Consider the following 23,123-nt stretch of genomic DNA (forward strand, 5'->3'; position numbering starts at 1 on the left):
ATACCATTCAGGACATAGGCATGGGCAAGGACTTCATGTCTAAAACACCAAAAGCAATGGCAACAAAAGCCAAAATTGACAAATTGGATCTAATTAAAGAGCTTCTGCACAGCAAAAGAAACTACCATCAGAGTGAACAGGCAACCTACAGAATGGGAGAAAATTTTTGCAATCTACTCATCTGACAAAGGGCTAATATCCAGAATCTACAAAGAACTCAAACAAATTTACAAGAAAAAAAAAAAAAACCCATCAAAGAGTGGGCAAAGGATATGAACAGACACTTCTCAAAAGAAGACATTTATGCAGCCAACAGACACATGAAAAAATGCTCATCAGCACTGGCCATCAGAGAAATGCAAATTAAAACCACAATGAGATACCATCTCATACCAGTTAGAATGGCGATCATTAAAAAGTCAGGAAACAACAGGTGCTGGAGGGGATGTGGAGAAATAGGAACATTTTTACACTGTTGGTGGGACTGTAAACTAGTTCAACCATTATGGAAGACAATGTTCCAATTCCTCAAGGATCTAGAACTAGAAATACCATTTAACCCAGCCATCCCATTACTGGGTATATACCCAAAGGATTATAAATCATGCTGCTATAAAGACACATGCACATGTATGTTTATTGCAGCACTATTCACAATAGCAAAGACTTGGAACCAACCCAAATGTTCATCAATGACAGACTGGATTAAGCAAATGTGGCACATGTACACCAGGGAATACAATGTAGCCATAAAAAAGGATGATTCGTGTCGTTTGCAGGGACATGGATGCAACTGGAAACCATCATTCTCAGCAAACTATCGAAAGAACAGAAAACCAAACACCACATGTTCTCACTCACAGGTGGGAATTGAACCGTGAGATCACTTGGACACAGGAAGGGGAACACCACACACCGGGGCCTGTTGTGGCGTGGGTGGAGGGTGGAGGGATAGCATTAGGAGATATACCTAATGTAAATGATGAGTTAATGGGTTCAGCACACCAACATGGCACATGTATACATATGTAACCTGCACGTTGTGCACGTGTACCCTAGAATTTAAAGTATAATAATTTAAAAAAAAAATGTGGCACATATACACCATGGAATACTATGCAGTTATAAAAAAGATGCTTTCCTGTCCTTTGTAGGGACATGGATGCAACTAGAAACCATCATTCTCAGCAAACTGTCGCAAGAACAGAAAACCAAACACCGCATGTTCTCACTCATAGTTGGGAATTGAACAACGAGATCACTTGGACACAGGAAGGGGATCATCACACACCGGGGCCTGTTGTGGGGTGGGTGCAGGGGGGAAGGATAGCATTAGGAGATATACCTAATGTAAATGATGAGTTAATGGGTACAGCACACCAACATGGCACATGTATACATATGTAACAAACCTGCATGTTGTGCACATGTACCCTAAAACATAAAGTGTAAAAAAAAAATTCTAGAAAATTTGTAAAAAACAAAAAAAAGTAGATACTGGGAATGAAACAGGGATCACTTGTTATCCACCCTCTAGAGATTATGGCACTAGACACTTTTTGCATATATCTTTCCATTATTTTTCCATGCATGTGTATATATATTTGTGTGTGTGTGTGTGTGTGTGTGTGTGTGTGTGTGTGTGTACACATACACATAAATGGGATCAGACTGTATATGGGGCATTTTGGAACCTCTTTTGTTCATTTAGTGATGTCTTTCCAAGTCATTAGCAATCAACTTTACCATTATTTGTGATGACTTCGTGAAAGTTCATGATTAAATGTACTATAATTTAATCCCCTTCTGTGATATATTTAGGTTGTTGTAATTTTTCTCTAATGTGAACAGTACTGCAACATATATTCTTTCTGCTAAATCTTCATTTCTTTATATGATTGTTTCCTTGTGTTGATTTCCTAGAAGTAGAATTGCTGTGTCAAGGGTTATGCACATTTAAAATATTTAATAGATGTGGCCAAGTGATTTTCAGAAAACTTATGCCAATTTACATTCCCACCAGCAGAAAGGATATTTCCCAATGCCCTTGTTGTTAACACATCATTTTCAATTTGATAGGCAAAAACAAACAAAAATACTTCAAACCTTGTATTTGTATTTGTGCTTAAAAGTGAGCTTGGACATCTTGTTCTCTGTCTTTTGTTTGTTTTTGTTGCCATGGGTAGTGCTTCTGGGATCTGCTGGTTCATGCACTTTGCCCTGTTATTGTGTTCTCATGTCATAATGTAGCAATTAAGAAAATGAGCTTTGGGGTCCCACATGCCTTGAAAAGGTCCAGTAGCTATCATTTGCCTGCTGTGTGACCTGGGACAGATTCTCACCCTTTGCAATCCTTGGTTTGTTCAATTGTTAAATAAGAATGATGACAGTGGGCCAGGCGCGGTGGCTCAAGCCTGTAATCCCAGCACTTTGGGAGGCCGAGACGGGCGGATCACTAGGTCAGGAGATTGAGACCATCCTGGCTAACACGGCGAAACCCCGTCTCTACTAAAAACACAAAAAATTAGCCGGGCGAGGTGGCGGCGCCTGTGGTCCCAGCTACTCGGGAGGCTGAGGCAGGAGAATGGCGGGAACCCGGGAGGCGGAGCTTGCAGTGAGCTGAGATCTGGCCACTGCACTCCAGCCTGGGTGACAGAGCGAGACTCCGTCTCAAAAAAAAAAAAAAAAAAGAATGATGACAGTGACCACCTCAGTGCAGTCATACCATGTGTGGTACCAGGTTTGGGGCTGATGTTCAACATGCTAGGTTTTAGTACTTCAGCCCTCATTTAATCCCTCTATTTCTTTTAGCATGTTCTTACTCTTTATACCATGATGGATTATCCCCACTTAGCTTAATTGTATGCAATAACCTTATTCATTTTTGGGGTTTTTGCTATGGATTGGCAGTTGGGAAAACAACAGTAAACAAAACTAATGTATCTCCATCATGAAGCTTATTTCTGTGTGTGTGTGTGTGTGTGTGTGTAGGGAACAGAATATAACAAGAGGACAGACAAAATAACTGTAAATTACACCATGTGCTATGCAGAAAACCAACAGAGGCTAAGACAGAGACTAAAAAGGGGAACTTATGATAGATAAGGAGAGGGGAAAAGGTCTTTTGGAGATGGAAAGTTCAATGATAAGACCTAAAAAAATAGGAAGGAGATAGCTGTGTTAAAATATCCTAGTGCAGAGCAGGCAGGTGGGCAATATGTGCAAAGGCCCTGTGGCAGGAGAGAACTTTAGGTGTCAGAGGAATTTTTTACAAGTCTAGTCTGGGAAGAAGAGGGAGGGTAGTTGGGAATTTGGCAACTGGGGCTGAGTAGGGGGGCAAATGGAGGTGAGATTACGAAACAGGGAAGGGGCCAGCACATTTTGCATTTTATTTTAAATACGGGAATGTCTCTGTAGAGCTGTGAGCAAAGGGGGGATCTCTATCCTTTTTTTTTTTGAGATGGAGTCTCACTCTATTGCCCAGGCTGGAGTGCAGTGGTGCAGTCTCGGCTCACTGCAGCCTCCGCCTCCTGGGTTCAACCGATTCTCTTGCCTCAGCCTCCTGAGTAGCTGGGATTATAGGCATGCACCACCACTCTCAGCTAATTGTTTGTATTTTTAGTAGAGGTGGGATTTCGCCATGTTGGCCAGGCTGGTCTTGAACGCCTAACCTCAGGTGATCCATCCGTCTCAGCCTCCCAAAATGCTGGAATTATAGGCGTGAGCCACCAATCCCAGCCAGAGGAACTCTATCTTATTCCTGTTATAACAAGCCCTCTCTGGGGCTGGATAGCAGTGGAAGAGCTCAGGTAAGAGTTCCACCTGGTTCTCCAAGTGAGAGGCATTGGTGGCTTGGACTAAGAAATTAGTAGAGGAAATAGAAGTTACAGAATTGTATTTTAGCAAGAAGGTTCCAAATAAGTTATTTCTGCACTCCATGTTGTTCACTAGGACCATTTTTAACACCTGCTGTCATTAGATATTGCCCAGTGCTCTGAAGGAGTGAGTTTCCAGGTGGCAGATAATCTGGCTCCTCTCTTCAGTGTAGTAGGGTACTGGTAACATGTCCTCAAATTTACTCTTCCAGGAAAAGCTCTAGTCTCCCAAAAAGCCTTGTTTAAAATGAAAGATTGCAGAATTTCCTGCAGTCCACAAGAGCCATTGGCTTTGACCAGTCTCTAGACTCCCAACGGAAGGAAACATATTTTGAAAAAGTCAACTGAGTTCCAGCACATGGTATCTTTCTCCTCTCTTGATCTGCATGAAAAATGCTGACCCGAGAAAAACAACAAACAAGCAAATAAACAAAACTATGAGGGTGAGGAAACAAGATAGAGGCCAGCTCTCAAGACCGTTTACTTTATTCTCTCTTAAAATACATTATTCCTCCTCTTGGTTTGCATTTCCCTGATTTGTTTGCTCCCTTGCAGAGCACCCTTTGCCATCATCCCTATACATTTCCATGTAAGTTCTGCCTATGGGTTTATAGCTTCTCTACTGACAAGAAGTTCTTTGAAGACAAGAATGATCTAGGATCCCATGTGATCCCACCTTCTTCAGCCCTTATCTGTCACAATGCCTTTTTCTCCCATTATTGTATGACCAGTACTACTTAACTTTCCTTGCTTTTCTCTTACATGTAAGACTTGGGCTGGCACAGTGGCTCACATGTGCAGTCCCAACACTTTGGGCGGCCAAGGCGGGAGGCTCTCTTGAGCCCGGGAGTTTAAGACCAGCCTAGGCAATATGGCAAGACCTTATCACTACAAAACATACAAAAATTGGCCATGTGTGAAGCTGACACACGCCTATAGTCCCAGCTTCTTGGGAGGTTGAGATGGGAGGATTGCTTTGGGCTGCAGCGAGCCGAGATCATGCCACTGCAGTCCACCCTGAGTGACAGACCGTCTCAATAGGAAAAAAAAAGACTTGGCAGAGATGGAAGAAAAGAATATGGAGGCACTTGGGGAGGCCGAGGCGAGTGGATCACCTGAGGTCAGGATTTCGAGACCAGCCTGGCCAACGTGGCAAAACTCCATCTCTACTAAACATATAAAAATTAACTGGGCATGGTGGTGTGGGCCTGTAATCACAGTTGCTTGGGAGGCCGAGGCAGGAGAATTGCTTGAACCTGGGAGGCAGAGGTTGCAGTGAGCCAGGATCGCACCACTGCACTCCAGCCTGGGTGACAGAGTAAGAGTCCTTCTCAAAAAACAAGCAAACAAAAAACATGGAGAGGGCCTGCAAGGTTATTTCTAGGAGCAAGCAGTTGGAGAAGTCATTGGGATTCTTTTGGCCTCAAATATTCATCTTACCAGTGCACTATGCTTAGAAAAGGAATAGGATGACTTTGCATTTACATGATCCTCCTTATCAACTGGAGCTGGGGCCATAGAGTCCAAGATTGCATGTGTCCTGTGCAGGGAAACCAAGCTCTTTGTGGGGAGAGTGCAGTAGTGACCCAGTTCTGGAATGACAGAACTATTTACATATAGTTTTATATATGTATAAAGAAATATATATATTTTCTTCATATTCCTTTGTCTTCCCCATTCTATAAAAAGTATTTCAAGAGCTTACAACTTCCACAAGGGCAGAGACCATATGGATTTTTTCCTCCCCATTGTGCCTCCAGCATGGAGCAGGATGTTTAGTATCTAGCAGGTATTTCCTGCTAGATTAACTTAAGTTAATACTTAATGGATGAAAGGCTAGATGGGAGGGTGGGTGGATGGGAAACATAAAACAGAAAAGGTAACACAAGTCAGTTGTCAGTAGCAAGGAGAAAAGGACACCAAAGACAGGGGAGCCACAGCACACCTGGTCTCCGATGGGGTATTTGAGCCCTCTGCTTGAGCCAGTTTGCATATGCAAAGAGGGAACCAGGACAGCTGTACAAATCACGGTCTGAGAGATTAAGATGTAATGATTGCTTCAGATAAAATACAACTCATACTGACTGAAGGTAAGAAATAAACTTTCCCTGGGGCTTCTCAAAAAGAAGATAATGGTTGCCCCAAATTCTCAGGAACATTGACTTGCTTTGCCACCCCATTCACCTGAGGCTACTGCTCACTGAAGTCCTACTGGCAGCTTCCTACAGTAGGGTCTTCAGCCGGGAGGCATGCTTCCATAGTGGGAGTTGAGGATCTTGGGTTAGTAGAACCCCTGGAAGGGCAAGAGGTTGGTATACAGAGAGTGAGCTTGTACAGATCACCAAAAACCCATGAGTCATTCTGATATGTCCTTACCCCTTCCACAGGGAGCTATGTCCCTACCTGTCTGCCTTTTGGAGAATCACAGGCAAAACAGAGCGAGCACTGTCCTCAGCAATATCCTTGCAGTTGTCTGACGAGTCCTTGACTTTTCTTACTGACAGAAGTCCCAGAAGGCAGTAGGTGAGGTGACAGGGAAACTGCTATTTTGGACTAATTCCTAGTGACAGGGAGGATGGGTTGGGAAAATATAAATGACAAGAATCTTGGGAAAAGGCAACTGTGCTAGCTTAGAATTCACAACAGCTGTTGGTTTTAATGAGTCTGAGAATGATTTGGGCAGAATCCAAAACTCCTGACTCCTCGACCTGTAACCTGCTGCTGTGCTGCTTCTCCAGGGTGGCACGAGAGGGGACACTGTGCAGATGCATGTGGCTTCTTACTGTGGGGCTTTGGCCCCAAATCCCAATGAGAACATCACGAGGACTCCAGCTGCACCCAAGACCAAGTGGGTCTTGGTCATGTACCCTGATGTGGGCCCTTGGCGTCTCACTGATCCAGACGCAGGGGGAGGCAAAGGGAGACAAACTCAGAGTAGGGGTGGATGGCGGGAAGGGAGAGCATTAAAGGAAGAGATTTCTCTACGGCCTAAAGAGACAGACCCAGGTCATGTCATCAGGCTTCATACTCTCAGACCTTTACCTGTTTCTCTGTTCTATTTTTCTCTCTTTAGGGTCTAGGCAAAGAGCACGTTTGGAGATTTCCTCTTAGAAGACCCCTCTTCCTTTGCAAAATTAATCCTCCCCTGCCACTCAAGTCCCAAACATTTTACTCTATTTGATCCATTTCACAACAGCCATTTAACAACATCATTCTGGTTCTATGATGTTGACCAATTTACAAGTAAGGAAAATGAGACTTACAAAGATCAAGTAACTTGCTGGGCAAGGTGGCTCACACCTATAATCCCAGCACCCTGGAAAGCTGAGGTGGGTGGATAGCTTGAGCTCAAGAGTTCAAGACCAGCCTGGGCAACATAGTGAAACCCCATCCAAAGAAAAAAAAAATAAGAAAAATTAAAAAATAAGACTCTTCTTTCACCAGGCTCCGCAATGCCCTCTTTGTTGCAAATCAGGGATCCATGTATGTGTTGGTCTGCTTTGGAGTTTTCTTTGCTGGTCCATTGGATGATTTTTGTATTTGTATACTAAAGCCACACTGCCTTAATTGCCATACTTTATAATAAACCTTGATAGACAGTGAGGTAATTATCCTGCCTTGTTCCTATTTTTTTAAGGAGAGTTTTTGGATATTCTCATTCCTTTGTATTTTCATATAAATTTATTTTCTTTTTTAATTTTTTTTTTGGAGACAAGGTCTCTGTCTGTCACCCAGACTGGAGTGCAATAGTGGATCTCGGCTCAGTGCAACCTTGACTGCTGCCCCCGACAACTCAGTCTCCCAAGTAGCTAGGACTACAGGCGCGCACCACCACACCTGGCTAATTTTTGTATTTTTTGTGGAGATGAGGCCTTGCCATGTTGCCCAGGCTGGTCTCGAACTTGTGGGCTCAAGCAGTCTGTCTGCCTCGACTTTAAACAGCACTGGGGCCGGGTGCGGTGGCTCATGCCTGTAATCCCAGCATTTTGGGAAGTCGAGGCGAGTTGATCACTTGAGCCCAGGAGTTCAAGACCAGCCTGGCCAACATGGCAAAACCCCATCCCTACTCAAAATACAAAAATTAGCCAATGTGATGGTGCATGCCTGTAGTCCCAGCTACTTGGGAGGCTGAGTCATGAGAATTGCTTGAACCTGGGAGGCAGAGGTTGCAGTGAGCTGAGATCGAGCCACTGTACTCCAGTCTGGGCGGCAGAGTAAGACTGTGTCTCAAAAAATAATAAATAAATAAATAAATAAATAAATAAATAAATAATCAAGCAACTTACCCCAAGGCCTCACCGCTCATTTGAGGGAAGACTCAGATTCTGAACATGGGGGTATCCAATTCTTAGCCCTGTTTGGTAACCACTGCTTTCTGCCAACTTGTCCACCCACTCAGCTCTGGCTTCCATGAAATGATGCCATCTGTCCACTGTTACAAAGTGTATGGAAAAGGAGAGATTTCCACTGAAAGCTGCTTGGAATAGCAACCATCGCATGGCTATTTTAAGATGTGATCTTTTCCCCACTAGGGAATCCCTGAAGCAGGCAGTTATTTAAAATACAGTTGGCTTCAATCTTTGCATAGCTTCCATCTAGAATCAAGAGGCAGGCACCTAAGAAGAAATATTATAATACTGATCATCCATCCATGGGAGGCCTTGCATAAGACACCATTTTTCTGGTCCCTGACTATGAGGCTGTAATAACAAAGACCAGAGCTTTTTCATACCTCCATTTCCTCATATGTTATCACTGAGCTTCAGGAGAAAAAGAAATCATGGGAATTGAGCATAGAGAAAGTAAAATCTCAGCTGATTGATAACAGATCAGTCTGGAAAAATAGAAAAGTGTTGAAAATGGAGTCGCAATGAAGGAATGAGCTCTATGCTGATAAATTCAACTATGTCCCGTGCTGACTTCCTTTAATTTCCCAAATTTGTGAAAAGAAGGATAGGAAAGGTGGGTAACTAATATTCGTTGAGAATACTCCATGCCAGGTACTGAATTGGGCACAGGTGCCTCCTTCTGCTCTCACATCTATGTTTCAGTTTGGAAGTAGAAATAAACATAAGTAAACTAATAAATCATTAATGTAACTTAAGAATATACTGAGTATCATGAAGGAAACTAAAGGGGTGATGAGGATGAGGGTAGCTGGGGTGAAAGAGAGTTAGCCATGCAAACAGGAGGTGAGGGGCACTCCAGGCAGTGGGAGAGGTGGATTGAAAGACTGGAAAGCCAGAAGGAGTTGGTCATGTTTCTGGACCTTCCAGGGCATCTTAGCTGTGGTGTTAGGAGTTTAGAATGTATTCCAAGTACAATGGGAAGGCACTGGAGGGCTTTAAGCTAGAGAGTGACACAGCCCCATGATGTTTTATGAATATAACCATCGCCATCCCAATTTGTGGAACAATTTATTCCCCTTGACATAAGTCAATTTTCTGATCTGTTTTTGGTTAATTTAATGGATTTACACATGTTAGTTGCCTTTTTGTTCATGGTATTGAATCTGTCATCCTTCTTGAAAGATGGGGCATACCTATGAACAAATGGCTGTCACCACTTGATCTCTCAGGGTTTCGGAGGGCAAGGGTAGCAGGATGGGGCTTCTGAGCCATATAAATCCTAGGCCATGTAGTGTCCAGCAGCCTGAAGCTTGGAGACAGGTTTCTTTCAGGATCCCTAGTATCAGTAGACAGGGATTTTATGGTATTGGCCAATCAACAAGTGTTTGAGTGCTGGCCCTGTGCCAAGCACTGTGCTGGATTCTACAGACTCAGTTCTGTCTGTCTGTCCCTTCTATCCTTGCTCCTTTACATGTGGCCATGCAAAGGCTTCATGATGTGATGTGCATCATAAAAACCCAAGGTCCACAGTGATGCCTATTCTGTCTCAGGGCTCCTGATTTCTCCACAATGTCCCTCCATGTAGAAGACTCACTTCTGATATGACTTTTCTGGATCTGAATGTGAATAGCTGATATCTGGTCGGCACAAAACTGTCACAGAATGGGCATATAAATGACCAAATGAACTTCTTTCTCAATTTAGTGGGCATATCCACTAAGAGGGCCCATCTTGATCACCCAAAGAAACCATTTTGATTTTGAGGAATTTATAGTGCAAAATACGAGAGATTTATAAGACAGGGATTCTTAACCTGGGAGCCAGATGTTCCTAGACAATCCAGATCTGGGTTTTGGTGGAGGAAATGCCCCAGCCCTCATGAATTTTATCTGAAATTGTGAGTATATAGCCTTTGGATTTTGTGGGGAGGGAGTAAGGGGTAGGAGAAGGTTTATAGCCCCTGCCAAGTTCTCAGTGGATCCTTTGACTCTCCAAGGGTTATAAAAGTTGTAATTGTTATTATAGCTCTAGTGCTCCTGATTATGTTAGAAACTGCCAACTCCGTTATCCTTGGTATTGACAGACATCAGTGATAGTTTGTCAAAACCCACCCCGTGAAAAATCCCATTCTTCACCCACAGGAGTCAGCTTCCTCTTCAACCAAACTTCTGGGCAGGATGAGGGAAGTATCTATGGATGGAAGACTTGGCTTTCCTTGGCTCCCTTTGTTTGATTTCACTGCAGCAAGTTATCTGAAATGCGAGTGGGATGCAACTCTAACTGAATGGAATTTGATACTTCTGACCTGTCCTTGCATCCATTGTCTCATTTGCTGTTGATCACCAATGTGAGGTGGGTGGGTGGAGGATCCCCACGTTGGGGGAGGTGCAAGTACAGCTCAGTAGGTTTAAATACTTCACTCAAGATCACCAAGCCAGTAAGTGCAGCATTGGACCCACCTGGAACAAATAATACTTGGTTGTTTTAAGAATACCTGGAATTTGTTTTAGTCAGGTATAACAAGGTACACAGATACAGAAATGATTGTCATGAAGGAAGAAGTATATTGTATCCATGGTTTCCTAGAAGCGGAAGGCATGCCATACCATGAAGGGCCACACAGGGAAGTGCCAAGGCAAGAGTGGGCAGAGAGAGAGATCTAGAGGGAAGAAGCCTTTATTGTGTTTTCCATGGGAAGAAAGAGGCAAAGCAGGCCAACCAGGCTTATCATTGGGTAGTCAGTCGTCTCAGTGGGCACTGGGGTAGAGGGACTGCCCCTAGTTGTCTGCTACCTGGTCCTGGGGTGATTGGGCAGGTGGTATGACCTCGACTGTGAGAGCCTGATGGAGGTAGGTGATTGGAGGTGTGGGCTGTGGATTGGTTGGTTTGTGTATCAGAAATGCACTTGCAGGCCAGTTGCTTACTATCTCCAAGAATTAGCTAACCCTAGGAGGGGCAGTCCCTCCAAGGTTATAAGGCCTCAGACATCAGAGCAATAATAGTACAGAAAATCCAAAGACATGGTTAATATACTGGCTCTGTCCCCTGAACGAATTCAGTGAGGCTGGACAATCTAATAAATTGCATCACACACCTTTGAGGATGTTTGCAGCCTGACTTCTTACTGCTCCATTGAGCCGTGTGTAATCTCTTGTGTTCCGTTGTACCAACTCCAGGTCATAGTCTCTGGGTGGCCAAGAAACACCTGTCTCCTTCACCTTGACAAAACACATGGCCATAAAACTAGACTTTTATCCCTTTGGCCAGAAGATTACAAATAACAATATTTTTTTCTGAATTGGAATTTTTTTTTCCACACATGAGGTATCAGGCACTCGTGCTTGGGAAAAAGGAGATTGTATAGACTCTTAGAGCGTCCCCAAGGTGACAGTCCATTTTTCATAATGATCTATGATATTCGTTTGTTGAAATTTTATTACTTTTGTAATTTAATTCAATTTATCCCATTTTATTGCTTGTTCAGGGTAGCGTTACCATGGTTGCCTTTCTCTTCCTTCTGGATAAGGATGTTTCTTTTTTTATTATGAGCATGATGGCTTCTAGATTAAAGCAGCCTGCTCAATATAACTGTTTCCTTTGGAGTCAGCCTTCTCTGAGCCCATCTCTACTCTTGTAGAATTTTCATGAAGATAAATATTGGCAATGATTTATGAAGCATTTATGTGAGTAATCAGGTTCCAACCCTTATCTTCTTCTTAAAGATTAAAGATTTTATTCAGAAATGCTTCTCTGTACCAGAAATCACAGAAATAAGCAAATAACTATGAAAGTTCATTAGTAATATCTTTTGTGAAGATATAGATTAAGAACATATTCATTAGCTGCAAATTGACTTTAAAACATAAAGGAGACCCCTTTCTAAAGCGAAGTCATTCATCATTTTGAGAAATCCTGGAAGTATTTTAGGGAATAACTGAGTTGGGCAGTGAGTCCAAAAGGACATGAGCAGGTGAGAGGACAGGAAGATGACAGGAAGGCAGAGAAGACAGGAAGGCATGCCTAATACGGAGGCTGCCACTTAGCTAAATTAAAATTTAGAACCCATGAATGTGGGAATCCATAGGTAATGAACAGATTTGATAGCAAATGACATTGACATAAATAATTCATATAAATTGCTTGCTTTTAAAGGTAGAAGGAATGGATTTGTAGTTAAATGTTTTTTAAAATAAAAGATTACCTTCTTTTTTCTATAAAAGTATAGACTGTTTTTTGAGGCTCATAAGTGCTCGGTCTCCAAACCTTCCTTTCCTCTGCCTCTGGGAGCAAGAGTGGAATTATTGTAATTCCAAAGATTGTGAAGACCCAGCTCAGCAGTTACAGACAACAGGCTACAAATCTGCCCTTTCTTGGGGAAGGAGGAAAGTGTAGTTAGCTAATCCTGCTTGCCAAGTCCGGCTGATATCTCATGATCCTGCCTTCTTCGGTTGACACAAGCTTTTTAAAAAATGTCATTTTGATCCAGCTTCTCTATTTTTTTAACCACCCACTGGATTGTAAACTCCTTCAAGTTTTGCCTCAATCCTTAGTAAACTGTAGGAATAGCTTTCCTGGAAATGGCTCCAGTGATTTCTTAATGTTTGGTCTCACTTAGACCTCATATGCTTGGTGGCATTTTTTTAAAGTGTTGGCCTTAGCCCACCTGTGTCAGATCCACCATGGGCATTTTAAAAAATGTATATCCCTGGGCCTACTTCATTCTGAACCTCAGGAGGGTGGGTGCTAAGACTCCACCTTCGACATGTGATTCAAGGCCCCTGGTGATACTGATGCCTTGTGAAGTCTGAGGACTCTCACTGCCCTGGCCAGAGCCACTGTCATCTCTCACCTGGAACATTGCAGTGGCCTCCTACTTACTACCTCTGTTTCTACCCTTACTCTCTGTGGCTATGGATGGGACACGGGCATTCAGAATTATAAGATTATCATAGGATAATGGAATGGGCAGTCAGGTTGAGTTCATGTTCATGAACCTGTGCTTTCCTTTGGTTCATGAACCTGTTCATGGCCTATGCTCTACCCTGCAGCCAGAATGATCCTTTTACATTATGTATCAGCTCATGTGAGACTTCCACTCAGTCCCTCCTGAAAAAAAAGAAAAAGTGACTCGCAAGGGTCCGTGTGATGTGGCACCCATTGTATCTCCAAGTTAATTTCCTGCAACCTCTGCTAGGTGACTATATTCCATTAACACAAGCCCCTTCAATATCCCTGGAGCTTCCCTGTCACAGCGACCTTGTACCTTTTGTTCCCTTCACCTGGAATGCTCTTTCCCATTAGCTATGTGGCTTATTCCTTCTCCCCCACTCCATTTTGTCTAGATCTCTGATCAAATATCATCTTATCAGGAAGACCTTCCTGTCTTCCTTTTCTAAAAATGCAGCCCCCTATCACTCTCCATCACCTTACTTTGCATTATTTTCTTTATCAGCATTTAATCCAACAAATACATAAACATTCTATATGAATTTACCATTTGTTATGTTTCCCTCCCAAGAAAATGTGAAGTCTCTGAGGGCAGAGTTAGTTTTGTTTATCCATGGTAGTTTATCCAGGACCAAGAATGGTCCCTGGCACATGGTAGGCACTCATGAGTTACACGTGATAGATGACAAACTGCTACTCTTGGACTCTCTCAGAAGCACAAGGCTTTCTTCATTATTGAAGGGAGATCTGCAGGCAGCAGCAGCCTATTTTTTGTGTGTGCAATTGCCCCATATAACTCTCCTGGTAGCCACTTCCCTCCCCTAATTTTAATGGCTGCAGAAAGGAGAAAATTTGATTCATTATCTTTACAAAGTCACTATATCTTCCCCAAAGGTTAAGAAGAAGGGTACCCCTCTCAGTTTCTGATGGGGATTGCATCTATGTGAGTAAAAAGCATAATTGCTTTTTTGAAAAATCTGGATGAGTTTTTTGTTTGTTCCATTGGGGAAATTTTATATTAAGTAGATTAAAGTAAGTGACTTTGAACTTTGAAAGTCTACATCTTAACGTTTTATTAAGCTTAATTGGGTTCGTAGAACATTTAAAGACCATCCAAACTTAAGTGGGAGATCAAAATGAGCGAATAGGCTGATGCAGACTTCTTTTTACCCCTGCCTTTGAGCTGCATTAATGAAAGTGGTGCGCTCCATGCCTGCAGATGATGAGCATGAAAGCCTGGCTTTCCAGGGAGATCTGGTGTAGGCCAGAACTATGCCACAGCACCTTCCCATGATTGTCTGTGCTGTGTACCTGGCCTTCAGGACCACCCCAGATCTGGGTCTGCTTCACACTCACTGCATCAGAAAAGTAGCTGGGCTCAGGGCAGACCACTGAAAGTTTGTTATGTGGTGCTTCCTAGGGAAGAAACTCCAGTTGTTGGAAATAAGATCCATTAGGGTATAGAATCTGTTAACGATGGAAATTGGGAGCGATTTGACTGTTGTTCACAGAGGTTTTGCACTCAGTTAAATGAGCAGTGGCGTAAGGCAGCACTAACTGGAATATGCAAGGCCAGGACGTAATTTCCACATGTCATCTCTTTTTTGTGTTTGATTTTCACTGCAACGTTTATTCTTCCTGTGTCCTAACAGAATTGTTCAGGAAATAGCAATGTCATTACTTTCTTTTCACTTAAAATGATCTTTAATTATTAAAGCAATGCTAGTTTATTTGTAAAATGGTATAAAATTTATGAAATAAAAAGTGTGAGGCTGCTTTTAGAAAAAAATAGAATTTTGTGCTACACAAAATGCACAACTTGCTTTTCACTTTTACCCGTGCATCATGGATGAGGACATAGCTGCTGGATAGCCCACTACACGAATGTGCCATGAACTTTTAGCCAGTCAGCTATCAAGAAAGACTTAGAATTTAACAGTTTTTGACCTTTACAAGTTATGAAGGTGAACATCTATGTACTCTTAATTGTGTATTTTTGAAAATGTCTGAATCTGAATTCTAGGGCTTCCAGAAAATATGTACTCTCTTCTACAACTTCTGTCATTTTTGTTGTCTCTTAGTCCCTGTAAGCATTTTATTTGTTGTTCCAGCTATAAGATAAATGCTTAGGGGTGGAATTACTATGTAAAAAAAACACACAAATATAAAATGCTATTATTAAATTTCTCTCCAAAATATTTCCTACTTTAAACTACTTTAAAGTAAAATCTCTTTTCTTCTGTGGTCAGTTGAAAGGCATTATTATGAGAGATGTAGGGTGTGAACCCAGCATCCTTTGATTATGTTTATTTTGTAGGCAGGCATGCAACAAGTCATTTTCATGCCATTTCTGCTCAGATAAGGAGGTCAGTGTACTGGGAGCCAAGGACTACAAATCAATGGAAATATTGAACATTGTTCTGATTTTCTTTCATAAGCAATAAAATAACATATAAACCAACAAAACAAATATAATACCCATAAACCCCTCAGCACATTACCTGACCCAGGGGATGGTGCTGATTTTAGTAGCCACCGTGGTGGTGGTGGTCGTGGTAGGACTGTGCTGGTGAGGTAGGGGACGTGGTGATGGTTTTCATTATTGTGGTTATTGTTAGCACAATTATTCTTAAGCAGCCATGTCTGATCTGAAGTTTGGCGCGATCCTACTGGTTTTCCAAACAGGATGCCGTCTTTTAAATGAGGAGTTATAGAAGTTTTGCTAGTGATTCACAGTATTGTTCTGGAGTTTTAACTATGTCTCCAAGAGAACTCAGTTTATATGAAGGTTCTTCATCTAGACAGCAGAGGAGGCTGATACTCACACACCTTTGCTCAAAAATATGGGTTGTTCTGTATTGGGTCTTTGTTTATAACGATAGACTCATTGCTGCATTTCCACAGAGGCATCTCTTATGTTTTCTTGCTTGCCAAGGAGCCAGTGGGGATACAAGTTTTTATTGGTCTAGTGTTTCCCCTTTAAAGAGCTTAAATTTGAAATTAAAGACAAAGATTTATGAGAAAGCATGGGTCTGGTCTCAAGAGACTTGATTCCAGTTCGTCCTGGATTCTGTGTGTGCTGGCTCTGGGCCTTGGAGCTGGTTGGGATCTTCTGTATTGACCAAACCAGCATCTCCCAAAGGTTGAAAACAGATACCAGTGCTATCCTGAGGTCTTAGAAGTCCTCTCTCATGAGATGAAACTTTGATGAAATTAAGCAAAACACTGTACTTAACTGGGCCTCAGTTTCTCCTCTCAATCAGAGATTCTCAGTTAAGTGCTGACAGTAGACAGGCATAGAAAGTGAACAGAGGGTGCAGCTCTATGAAGCAGGGTCAATGGTAATCACTTTTGGCAATATGAGGCTGGATCTTTGCTTTTTTTTTTTTTTTTTTTTTTGAGACGGGGCCTCACTCTATCACCAGTCTGGAGTGCAGTGGCACAAACTCGGCTCACTGCAACCTCTGCCTCTGGGTTCAAGCAATTCTCCTGCCTCAGCCTCCTGCGTAGCTGGGACCACAGATGCATGCCACCATGCACAGCTAATTTTTTTGTATTTTTAGTAGAGATGGGGTTTCACCTTGTTGGCTAGATGGTCTCAATCTCCTGACCTCATGATCTGCCTACCTCGGCCTCCCAAAGTACTGGGATTACAGGTGTGAGCCACTGTGCCCAACTGGATCTTTGCTTTCTGTTCCCCCCAAGAGAAGCCAGAATCTCCCAATTTAAAAAAACAAAACAAAACAACCATATCCTCACTCCCAAATGTGACTCTGATGGGAGTGGTGTGGAGAAGAGCCAGAGGACTGGAAAGAGGTCTGTCTGCCTGCCCATCCACCCGGAAAGCCCCCTTGCAGGAGCTATGATAAATAAAGTCATGGTCTTACCAAGCACAGATGAGCACAGACTGACATTCCCTAATAATAACGTGCATTTACATATCTCTTTAAGTTGGGAAGAAACCATTACTTCACAACTAGCCTTCAAGTTATAATGCCCAGATTTGAGGATATGCATAATTAAAACAGAATATTCATTTTTACAATCCACTGTAAGCATTTATATCTTTTTATGTCTCCATGTATTGAGTATCAATGTTCCAAGTGCAGTGCTCCATCAGGGCCCAGCCAGGTAAAGGAGACATCCCTTCCTTCCCTCGTCAAGTGGATACCCTAGCAAGCAAATTGACTTCACGGACCAGCTACACAAAATACTAGCTAACCACAATTGTAGCAAAGGCTGGGAAGGAGCAGTAGGAGCACTTGACCCACCAGACTAGAGGAGCTGGAAGGACATCACCTGGTAAAGCCTTTGATACCACCTGATGAGTGTCATTCATCTAATGCCATGTCTTCATTGACCTCAGTCACAAAGAGGTGGCCACAGGCTGCACATGGCCCATCAGAAGGATTTTGTTTGGACTGTGTAGTGTTGACCCACATACCATTTTAAATTGAATTAAAGGATTTTAACCTTTTCATTCCTTATATTTTTTCCATTTAACCTTAAATACCATCTGGCAGGTAGGTCATGCTTTGTTTCAAAGAGTTCTGACCTCATAAGAGAGGGTTGAGAAACCAATAGAAAATAAGAAAGCCAGGTTTTTACATATGTTCTTTGCTCTTCAGGAACCAAAAGCTTAGGAAGACTAGAAAGATTCCCCATAGGTCTCCTGGCCACAGGCTGTGTCTCTCATCTCAGTTAATTATCTTCTAATATCATGCCAGACACCACAGATGGTAAGAGAGTGTCTGCAGCCTGTCCTCACCATTGGAGGGAAATGTTGAGGGTCTTTCAGGGGCGTTTTTATTCCCAAGAAGAGCATACTCTGCATTTCCTGTGTGAATGGGGAAAATGGTTAGGGATTTGGTCCAGACTTAGATGATACTTGTCCATATGTGTGAAGCAAGCCCAGGCCCATGAGGCTGCCAGTCTCCCATTCCCAGTTATTCTTCTCTGTCATGACTTGCACACCGAAAAACAGCCACCACCAGTGCCATATGGTTTAAAAGATCAAAGACCCCTGCTTTGAATACATTTTTAGCTGACTATACTTCAGATGTCTTAAATATGTTCCTGCAGATGGGAAGCATGGAGCATTAAAGAGGTAAGCCACATGTGTGTGAGCCATGCATGTGATCTGCGCAGGATGGCAAAAAGTGAATGCCACTCAGCCATGCGTTTGTCTTCCTTTCAGGTTCGCATCTTCACATACCTCATTGGACGAGAGGCTGCATTTGCAGACAATCTAAAGTGGATGGCCTGTGCCAACAAAGGTGGGTCTTCCCAACGTGCTTGGCTCTGAATAACTTCCACCTACTTTTTCAGAATTAGGAATATTCATGAGAAAGTAGAGAGTTCTAATAATTCTAAGGTAAAGTCTGGGTATATCTAAGTGATTACTGATAGACTTGAAATGGTTTCTTCCAAATTATGGGGGTTTTTTTTGTTTTTTATTTTTTTGTGGACAGAGTCTTGCTCTGTTGCCCAGGCTGGAGTGCAGTTAACACGATCTCAGCTCACTTCAGACTCTGCCCCCCCGGTTCAAGTGTTTCTTGTGCCTCAGCCTCCCAAGTAGCTGGGATTACAGGTGTGCCCCACAATGCCCAGTTAATTTTTGTATTTTTAGTAGAGACGGGGTTTTGCCATGTTAGCCACGCTGGTCTCAAACTCTGGAGCTCAAGTGATCTGCCCGCCAAAGTGGCCTCATTACAGGCATGAGCCACTACGCCCAGCGCCAAATTTTGAGGACATAGTCAAGTGGAGTGGTTAAGTCTTTCCATTCTTCTGATTAGTAGCTGAGTGGCCTTGGGAGAATTACTATGGCAGAGACATTTACTGTGCATCAAATATCCATATGCTCTCTCATCATTCGCAGCCTTCTTGCATATAGGTGGGGACTTCAAGACTGGTTCTGGCCAATAGGGCGTGAGTGAAGTCAACCTGAGTCATTTCTGGGCTAAAGCATTTGAGAGCTAGTGTGGTGGTGTTGGTACTCTATTCTGTTCTAGTGAACTCTGAAGGTACATGGTCCAGACAGAACAGTCATGAGATGCAGCAGCCTTCATTAGCCTGGGTCCCTGAGTGAACACATGGAGCAGATGACTTTCACTGTCCCTTGCCTCTGCCAACCCACACTGGATTATAAATAGTGTTCATAACAAATAAACTTTTGTGTTGAGCCACTGAGATTTTTAGTTTGATATGTTCTTATAGCATAACTTTACCTATATTACTAATTAAGTTGGTCAACTTTAACTTGCCTCAATGTTCAAATACTCAAAATGATAACGGTAATAATAATTCTTCCTTTAATTTTTTTAACTAACAAAATTATTTATATTTATGGCATACAACATGATGTTTTGAAGTATAAGTACATTGTGTAATGACTACATCAAGCTAATTAACATATGTATTGCCTTACATCTTTATAATTTATTTGTGATGAGAATACCTAAAATCTATTCTCTTAGCAATTTTCAAGTGTATAACACATCGTTATTAACTATGGTCACTATGTTATACTATATATCTCTTGAACTCATTCCTTCTGTCTAACTGAAAGTTTGTATCCAGTTCTTCCTTTGGTTCTTATTAATGAAATGGTGCATATTAAGTGCCTCGTTCAATACTAGGACATAAGAAGTGCTCAGTAATCATTAGCTTTTTTATATTCATAAGGTTAATTGATTACCAATCCCCTGTTGCATGTCAGAAACAAATAGTTTGGGGACAGCACTGGAAAGTCAGTAATAGGGCTGCCCAGTCTGTGAAGGCCTTCTTTTCATTTTATACGCAGCCAAGAAGGCAAAGCGTAGCAAGTTAATAGGTGGGAGAGTCCAGACTCCTTGTATCCAAATTGAGCAATCACTCTCCACCAACTATGGGCAAGTTACCAAACCTATCTGGGTAGGTCTGAGTCATGTCATCTACAGAGCAGAGGTGGTGACAATACCTTCCCCTCAAGCATGTTGTGGGCATGACATGATGCCATATAAATAAAGTTGGTAGCTTGGTCTCTGGTATGTAAGTGCCCTGAGTTATTCTCTCATGTTATGTTGATCTCTGGGTCCTGTTTGCCTCCCTTCTGAGGCTACAAGCTCCATGAGAGCAGCCTTTGACTCTGATTTCATCTTGGGTGCTCTGACAGAGCCCAACCTCGTACCACAGCGTGTGCTCCTTTGATGTCTGAAAAAATAGGTAAGTTGACTCTAAATCCTAATGAAGGAAGGCAGGTCCTGTAGCACAGTAGATTGGGATTGATAGATTTCAGCAGTCTGCTTTCAGTGGGTCTCCCAAGCCATCCTTCATAAAAGCTCCAGTGTTTGGACTTTAGTGGAGAAAAGAGGACTGAGTAAAGGCTTTGTGGGTCTGCGCTCCAGTTTTCATGACCTAAGACAAAGTTGTTTTAGGTGCAAGCCACCAAAGTTGTTCCCTGAAATTTAAAAAGGCGTTTTGGAGAGAGAGGGGAGTGACTCAGAACCCTGGTGGGAAGGGAAGCTTGGGTCTCACAAGGGAGAAGGAAGACATGTTTTTGTTTTTCTATTCCTTCTCAGTTTCTTCTGACATGTCCATGGCATTCTTACTTCTCTGTAGGTAGACCTTCCCTACTATGGCATGCATATAGCCAGGAATGGCCACCCCGTATCATGCATGCTCATCCATCCACACAACAATACTGTGGGCAAGGCACAATATAAGAAAGCAAAATGTATATCTTTTCCATTCAAGGCTGACTAGCAAATCTAAAGTCTAATTTCACGTCCTCCCTCACCCCCTCACCCCCGTGAAGAGATTATGGTACCCAGCTTGGGCCAGTTCTTTCTCCCTGCTGAATTGGGTGTGGGCAGAGAAAGCCCATGGAGAAATAAGTGCTCTGGGGGACTCAGCACTGTGGATGGGAGTGTGGGAAAGTTCTCTAAGAATAGGTGAACAGGCAGGCTCTTAAACCTCCACCCATCTTTCCCTTTGCTTGGCATTTTCTTTAATTATCTGCTTTTATTTGAACAGTCTTTTAAGCAAGGCTCAGTTTCCTCATCTGAAAAAGGAAGGGCTGCATGGAAGTTTTTAACATATCCTTGAAGCTCTAAAATAACACATTCTACAATTGTTTTCGTTCATTGTCTGGCTTGCTTCACTAAAAGGTGTCAATAATTCTACTTGTCTCAGAGTTATACATTTGGCCTCCTTTCAGGGAGAGCTATAGGAAGAACACAGGCAGAGGAGATGGAGGCCGAGTAGATCCCAGAGTTCCTCTGAGTGAAGAGGCCTTTCTTGAAATTAGTTTTGGAACTTTGTTGACATTTAAAAACCTTGAGTTAGCTATACTTTTCCCATTTTTTCCTTTATTCTGTGGTCTTGAAAAAAGTTTCTTTCCATTTTTAAATTTAAAAAAAAAATTTCCTGTTATTTCTTGCCACATCAGATTGCAATTCTTCCATCAGCTAGTATGCATTTAGTCATGGGTTATTGTTTTTACCACTGTCTGTGTCCAGCTGATGAAAATTACTCAAATTGAAGTCTTGTCTTAATCAACTAATATTACACCATAATTTAGTTTTAGTCATTGTTTATAAGAATTTTCGAGGCATCCTTTTGAAGACAGTTTAGTCAACTCGGAGTATTTTAGGGCCCGGCTATAGAATATTGCCTTTAGGATTTATAAGTTATGAGTAGCAATGCAGAAAATCCAAGGAGGTAATAGTAGCTGCTTGGCTGGACAGGCTGTGGATTCCATGATAATTCTCCTTCCCTTCCTGTCCACATCCAGTTATTTCCCTTGCTACCAGAGTTAGCCCCTCTCGATAGTTTCACCTTCCTCATTCTGCTTCTATGTAAAGAGCCTTGGGAATGTCACTGTTTGCCGCTCTTCAAAGTAGCAATGCCATCAAAATGTGATATTCCAGTCATCTGTGCCCATATAAACATTGGCTTCACGTTGCGTCAGTTAAGGGGTTTTGGACCACGTAACATCGGTGAGCAAGTATTCTTCTATGGTCATTAATTAAATCATTGTTTATAGTCTCAGATTGTTATAGTATGGAGGCAGCATAACATTTTTCATCTCAAGTGTCATGAGGTCCAGAGGGCCCCCTTACATATTTTCAACCTGACTCGGCCAAGTTCTGCAGTGAAATGAAGCATTAGCATTCAGGGCCCCAGAGCAGACCCAAGGAGAGTCCAAGGAGGTAGAACTAACCCACCGGGCCTGACCACAGAATGACCCTGGGAGGGAGCAAGAATCATGAGGGCTCTCACATTGTTGCTGAGTTAGTGGTCAAGGACCTGCTATCTGTGCAGGACTTCTTCCTTGGGAGTCTGGTAGCCATGGAGACAGTTCTTAGCCAGCAGATCTCAGACACTTTCCTCTGGAAATGAATGTCTGGGGACATTCGTACCCCCCTTGCAATAGTTCTCTGCCTCCTCCAGTCTACCAGCAAAATCCAGGGAGGCCTAGAGCTTGTGAGTTTATTTCATTTTATGCATAAGTAGGTCCTGTCTTGAGGGAACCAACCCTAATGAGACAAAGCAGCAAGCCATTTTAAATACATTAAAACAATCATTGCCACTGTAGAATGGCTGGTGGAATTTAAAGTTCTGTGTTCACACTATTTCAAAAACAAGTGAACTGGAACACAGAAAAGAGGGCCGACTACTGACTAGCTCAGATATTTCACAAAGCCATGGTGACCTTCTCTAACATTCAGTATGCCAAGATTTTAAATAAGCACTGGCTGATTCTCCTTCAAAAATCACAGTTAATGGAGTGTTTTCCAGCTGTGCAAATAAAGAAGGGCCTCCATGTTTGGGTTCTCAACCGATCAGTCATCGTCAGGTCCAATTGAAATGCCACATGTGTTGTCGTCTGCTTAGCTTACCCCTTTTCTGTGGGCTAAAGGTCATTCTCTCCTTACTTGAAAGAGAACTGGTGGCTTGAGACTTCCTGGAA

At 42.5% G+C, this 23,123-nt stretch overlaps 1 protein-coding gene across 5 annotated transcripts in view; it reads left to right on the top strand.

Moving 5' to 3' along the window:
• Positions 1-23,123, top strand: part of CACNA2D3 (calcium voltage-gated channel auxiliary subunit alpha2delta 3) — a 941,064-nt gene that overhangs the window by 611,592 nt on the left and 306,349 nt on the right. For all 5 annotated transcript variants that reach the window (XM_015130679.3, XM_077993170.1, XM_015130680.3 and 2 more), the window contains exon 12: positions 18,369-18,447. In XM_015130679.3, the coding sequence (XP_014986165.1) occupies positions 18,369-18,447 (79 nt within the window). The remainder of the gene's footprint in view (positions 1-18,368; positions 18,448-23,123) is intronic.

Source organism: Macaca mulatta, chromosome 2 (assembly GCF_049350105.2).
Source record: "Macaca mulatta isolate MMU2019108-1 chromosome 2, T2T-MMU8v2.0, whole genome shotgun sequence".
Classification (NCBI taxonomy): Eukaryota; Metazoa; Chordata; class Mammalia; order Primates; family Cercopithecidae; genus Macaca; species Macaca mulatta.